General features: G+C 61.6%; 1 protein-coding gene across 3 annotated transcripts in view; it reads left to right on the forward strand.

The window, feature by feature from the left end:
• The window catches only part of ZNF592 (zinc finger protein 592), a 49,981-nt gene extending 44,816 nt beyond the window's left edge, over window positions 1-5,165 (forward strand). For all 3 annotated transcript variants that reach the window (XM_047086653.1, XM_047086655.1, XM_047086654.1), the window contains exons 5-10: window positions 32-208; window positions 494-653; window positions 768-1,055; window positions 1,287-1,399; window positions 1,960-2,095; window positions 3,679-5,165. In XM_047086653.1, the coding sequence (XP_046942609.1) occupies window positions 32-208; window positions 494-653; window positions 768-1,055; window positions 1,287-1,399; window positions 1,960-2,095; window positions 3,679-4,221 (1,417 nt within the window). In that variant the 3' untranslated portion in view covers window positions 4,222-5,165. The remainder of the gene's footprint in view (window positions 1-31; window positions 209-493; window positions 654-767; window positions 1,056-1,286; window positions 1,400-1,959; window positions 2,096-3,678) is intronic.
• Window positions 5,166-6,000: the final 835 nt, after the last annotated feature.

A 6,000-nucleotide genomic window follows, 5' to 3' on the forward strand; every position in this document is an offset into this window, starting at 1 on the left:
TCTGACACCCCCGCCCCCTCCTGTCATCCAGGTGCATCCACTGCGGGGTCGTCCACCTGACCTTGGCCTTGCTGAAAAGCCACATCCAGGAGCGACACTGCCAGGTTTTTCACAAATGTGCATTCTGCCCCATGGCCTTCAAGACTGCCAGCAGCACCGCGGACCACAGCGCCTCTCAGCACCCCACCCAGCCCCACAGACCCTCCCAGTGAGTGCAGCTCCAGGGTCAGCAGGCCCGTGGGGTGGAGCTCAGTGGCCTAGGTGCTACGGGGGGGGGGGGGGGGGGGGGAGGTTCCGGGACGGACCAGGGAGCCAGGGCTGGCGGAAGAGGTGCCTGGAGGTCACTGAAGACATCCTGAGGCAGGGGAGTATCCGCATCGGCTCAGAGTAGTGTTTCCCCGGAGTGGACCCCATTTCAGAGAGAGCAGAGTGGGGGTGGAGGTTGTGCCCACAAGAGCCCGGCCACCTCATGCCCCGGGGCTTGTCTCGTCAGGCTCATTTATAAGTGCTCCTGTGAAATGGTCTTCAACAAGAAGAGACACATTCAGCAGCATTTTTATCAGAATGCCAGCAAGACGCAGGTGGGCGTCTTCAAGTGCCCTGAGTGCCCACTGCTGTTCCTGCAGAAGCCGGAGTTGATGCAGCACGTCAAGGTGGGGTGCCCTAGGGAAGGAGGCTGGGGAGGAGGACGCGCGCCTCAGGCCAGGGGGTCTGATTCTGTGCACCTTTCCCCTCGCCCAGTCAGTAATCGCTCTCCCCATCCCCAGAGCACCCACGGTGTTCCCCGAAACGTGGACGAGCTGTCCAGCCTCCAGTCTTCGTCGGACACAGCCTCGAGCCGGCCTGGCTCTCGAGTTCCCACCGAGCCCCCGGCCGCCAGCGTGGCCGCTCGGGGCAGCTCCCTGCCCTCCGGCCGCTGGGGCAGGCCCGAGGCCCATCGCAGGACCGAGGCCAGGCCCCGGCTGAGGAACACTGGCTGGACCTGCCAGGAGTGTCAGGAGTGGGTTCCTGATCGGGAGAACTACGTGTCCCACATGAAGAAGAGCCACGGTCGGGTCAGTGTCGTCACGTCGTCACAGTGCAGTGCCAGACTCTCTGGACGTCTGTGGGCTCAGAGCCCCCTTGTGTGGCTGACCCCTTAGGGTTCCTGGTGCTTGGGGCAGGGTCGGTACCACAGATCCCGAGGTCTTTGGGGCACCCCCTTTCTGCCTGCGTCACCCGAGTAGAAAGATATACCCAGAACCGTCTTACGGTTCTGATGCTTTGCATCCCGTCATCTCCCGTAGACGTTGAAGCGGTACCCATGTCGGCAGTGTGAGCAGTCCTTCCACACCCCCAACAGCCTGCGCAAACACATCCGCAACAACCACGACACCGTGAAGAAAGTCTACACTTGCGGGTGAGTCCCTGGAGGTGGGAGCCGGGAGGCCTGAAATTCAAAAAGTCTGTCCAGGGCTTTTCTCTGCTGTGAGATCAGGGGTCGGAAGCAAGATGATATGAGCGGGTTTCTAATGGGAAAACGCTGTGGCTAAGTCAGAAGGCAGGGCTGGTAGGGAACCAGCTTCTAGAACCTGCTGGCCCCTGAGCCCTCCCCCTTCGTACCTCCCTGACCCTGGGCTGCACTGCCCGCTGCTCTGACGGAGGGCTGGCGGTGTCACTGTGCCCCGTCTGGCCGAGAGGCTTCCGCATCGTGTCTGTGCTTCGGGACATAGCCTGGCCTCTTCCTTGCTGACCTGGCTTAGGGCCAGCACAGATATTGTGAGACCTGCTGTTGTTGTCTGCCACCTTGGCCGGCTCGTCAGCTGACCTTCTCTGGGAGCCCAGCACCGCCCAGCCAGCCCGATGACCACCCAGCCAGCTCTCTGCCTGCTCCAGACTGTCCCCTGGAGCCAGGAGCAGCTTCAGCTCCTGCCAGGGGTGCTCGGAGCCTGTCCTCTTACACAGTCTCTTCGGCTGCAGGTACTGCACAGAGGACAGCCCCAGCTTTCCTCGGCCCTCCCTTCTGGAGAGCCACATCAGCCTTATGCATGGTATCAGAAACCCTGATTTGAGCCAGACGTCCAAAGTCAGACCTCCGGGTGGACATTCCCCTCAGGTGAGTGCGGGGGCCCCTGCCCCTGGAGGTGCTTGCTCAGTGAGCCCCCTGAGCTGCAGGGCCAGCAGGAGGGCTCCGGGGAGCAACCAGCAGCCACAGCTTCCCTCAATGTAGGCCATTCTCTAGTCACGCGTGACCCACCTGGGGACTGCATGCAGGTAAAGGACAGGGACAAAGATCTGTGAGACCGCCCATCAGCCTTTTGTTCCCGTGGTTTCCCTGTCACTGGGATGCTTTCCTCAGCTGTGTGTCATGTTGTGTGGACACTGGAGTGCGTTCACACTCACTGTCCTGTTTCTGCCCCACTAGTCCTGGGTCAGGGGGAAGGGCAGGGCTGCCTGTCAGGCGAGGACGGCAGTGAGTGTCTCTCTTACACACACACACACACACACACACACACACAGTCGTTGTGGGAGGGGCTGGGTGCAGACCCCTGCTAGCCTGGACCCTCGTCCCGTGATCTTGCCCCCATTTCGTGCCCTATTCTCATTATTTCTGCTGAACTTCTAGAACCGCTTGGTTCCCCTCCACTGTAGGCCCTTCCTGCTCCATGGTGGGGAGGGCTGCTTCTCAGAGGGTCAGGCATGTTGGGGGGAATTTGAGAGCCGCCTGGACTTCCAGGGCGTTCCTTCTCGGCCACTCAGGGAGGGCGTTGGTCGGCAGGCCCTTCCGCACAGAGCAGGTGGGGTGTCAGTTGACATTCTGGCAACATCTGCCTGTGATTAAAACGCACACCCCCCTCCAAATGCACGTGCCCTTGGAGCCATCATTCCGTCCCTAGGGTTTGTCTGCCCTGTAGCTTCGGCCTCGCGCCTGAGGAGGTGTGTGCAAGGATATTCGCTGCGGGGCTGTGTGCAGTGATAATGACGGAACACAACTGAATGTCTGCCAGCGGGGACGCTTCGTCATTGCCAGCGTTAGAGGAAGGAAGCCTCTGTGTATGCCCTCATGCAGACGATGGCCAACGCATGTCATTAAGTAGAAAAAGGGGGAGGAAGAGTGTGCATGTAGTGCTATCATTTTGTAGAAAACAACAGTCTTTTTAAAAAACTTTTTGTAATGTTCATTTGTTTTGAAAGAGAGGGAGAGAGAGACAGAGAGAGAGCACGTGGGGGGGGGGGAGGGGACAGAGAGGGAGAGATCGACGTGGGGCTCGATCTCATGAACCTTGAGATCATGGCCTGAGCAGAAACCAAGAGTTGATGCTTAGCTGACTGAGCCACCCAGGTGCCCCAAAGATGACAGTTTTATCTTTGTGCACACAGAGACTCTCTCTTGGAGGGACCTCAGAAGCCAGGTGGCAGGGTGTTGTCTGGAGAGCAGAGAACATGCCCGTCCCATATCTTTGGAATGTGGGGCCGCACACATACGTTACATTAGACAAAGCACCAGCCAACAGAAAAACCTGAAAGAAACCAGATCTAAACCCGGTTCGGGGCCAGGGCCAGCCTGGCCTGGGGGGGGACGTGTGGGGGGGGCGCGGGGTGATTCTGCGAGTGAGGGGGCTGCGCCGTTCAGGTGTGCGGCTCAGCTCTGGGGCCCGGGCTGGGCTGGGACCCCACTCACCCTGCCTCCCCCTCCAGGTGAGCCATCTAAAAAGACCGGGCAGCGGAGCCGGGGACGCTCCGGGCACCAGCAATGGCGCGGCCGTCTCTTCCACCAAAAGGCACAAGTCCCTGTTCCAGTGTGCGAAATGTAGCTTTGCCACAGACTCGGGGCTCGAGTTTCAGAGCCACATACCTCAGCACCAGGCGGACAGCTCCACGGCCCAGTGTCTCCTCTGCGGCCTGTGCTACACCTCTGCCAGCTCCCTCAGCCGCCACCTCTACATCGTCCACAAGGTGAGAGACCAGGAGGAGGAGGAAGAGGAGGAGGAGGAGGAGGAGGACGCGGAGGCGGTGGCGGAGGCCGCGGAGGCCGCGGAGCCAGAGGAGGGCTCCGGGGAGGAAGTGTCCATGGAGACCAGGGAGAACGGACTGGAAGAAGGTGCCGGAGAGCCTTTGTTGGGCGACACGGAGGCGAGGTCGCCAGGCCCGGCTCCTGAGGAGGACGGAGCCCAGGACGCTCAGAGTCAACCACAGGCCTCTCAGGACCAGGACAGCCACGCTCCGTCCCCTCAGGTGTGACCGGAGGTGTGGCAGCGTGCGTGGCCGGAGGGGTGCCCCGGGCGTCCTCCGTGTGCCATGGGGACGGTGGGAGATACGAGGCTCTGCCCCGGTGTGCCCTGGAGCAGTGCCCGCCCTGAGCTGTGGGGTCTGGGTGTCCCCCAGCCCCGGGCAGTGTGCGGTCACCCGGGACCCTGACAGCTCTGAATTTGCTTCTGTTATTTATGGCTTTGTGCTGCTTCTTGGTACCCCAGCTCTTGTCTGTGTCCTTCCAACCCCAGGCCGCGTACGTGGCCCGGCCCCAGCGCCGTCGTCTTGGCCTGAAACCCCTGGGCGCTGTGCTCTTCCGGGAGGTCCCCGCCCGCTGCCTGCAGCCAGGGCTCTCCTGGGAGCTCTCGCGGGCTGCAGACGGCGCTCTGTTTCCTGCCAGCGGAGCTGGAGAAGGGGCTGAGGCTGCCGGCGCGGTCCTTCCTGGGGAGCTCCGCCCGGGCTGGCCTGTGGAGGGCCCTCAATCACCCTGCCCTTCCTTCCTGTCTTCTCGGATTCTTTTCCCCCAAAAACGGTCCTGGAGGATTGTCACCCGGGCCCCTCCTGTCTGTGCGGGTGGGAGAAGGTCGTGCAGCACACTGGTGTTTGGACCCCGGGAGGGCAGGCGCCGCGGCCCAGGCAGGCGGGCACCGAAAGGCACACCCCCTTCAGAAGGAGCCGTGCGCCCCTGTTCTGCTGCTGTTCCGCCTTTCCTGACAAGTGGGCTTGGGGGCACACGGACACTGGGATCTTTGTACTCTCGCTCCTGTGCCATTAGGGAGGCCGCCGCTCCGGGCAGGCCGGCCCCTCCTCCTCCTGGCTATACTCATGTTGCTCAGACTATATTTCAAATAAAAACTCTTCTTACCATGCAGGTGGGCTCTTGTATTCCTCTTCAGGTGAGCCTGGCCCTACCCTGCTGCGTGTAAGAGTCTCTCCCACACTTCTGTCACTGTCCCATCTCTAGGGGAGAGCAGTGTCCTGCCGTCCCAGGAAGGTCCTCCCCAGATTCTTGGAGCCGTGATTAGGAAACCAGCGGCTCGGAACTTGGTCCTCTAGAAACCTTGCAAGGGCGTGAGGGGAGGGTCTTTGTACTGGTCAAGCGTCACCTGCAAGGCCTCCCCGGGGTCAGCAGCCTTGGCATTAGGGCCCACCGAAATGTTCCGGGCGCCTCTCTCTTTCCTACAAACCGGTGGCCGTGGGGTGGGGTGGGGCGGGGCGGGGTGGGGGGGGATGTTCTGTAGTTATCTTGTGTTCGGGAGGCCTTGCTGTTGCTGCTGCCACAGGGACCTCTCTGGTGTGGAGATTCGGGATCAGACGGGAGGCTGGGCCGTCTTCACTGCTGGCAGAGTCGGGGCCCTGTGGAGGTGACCTCTGAGCTCTGACCCAAGCCGTGGCTGCAGCCCTGCATGGCCGGGGAGTGGGGCTGGTCCGGCGGCGTCCATTGCAGCAGAGGGAGGCGGGTGCTGGCTGAGTTCTTACAGGTGCTCTTTCAAGGGAGGCACTATCGGTTGTCAGATAAATACGCCTGACCTTTTCACAATTGAAAAAAAGTACATTTTCTGTCAGATCCCGGTGGAAATGCGAACGGCACGGGGCACCGCTAAGAGCCCGCCTCCGTTTCAGACCCTGCCATCCCTGCTTCCCAGGCAGGCAGTGAGGCAAGCTGGGCCCGATCCGGCCACCTGCAGACGCTGAGGCCACCCCACGTGGGCTGTCATCCCTTTCCTGGTTCCGCTGCGGGGCCCGCCCTGCCCCCCATGGTCCATTCAC

This window comes from Lynx rufus, unplaced genomic scaffold (genome assembly GCF_022079265.1).
Source record: "Lynx rufus isolate CCGP_SWC_20201006 ecotype Redwood Valley unplaced genomic scaffold, mLynRuf1.p SCAF_21, whole genome shotgun sequence".
NCBI classification, from domain to species: domain Eukaryota; kingdom Metazoa; phylum Chordata; class Mammalia; order Carnivora; family Felidae; genus Lynx; species Lynx rufus.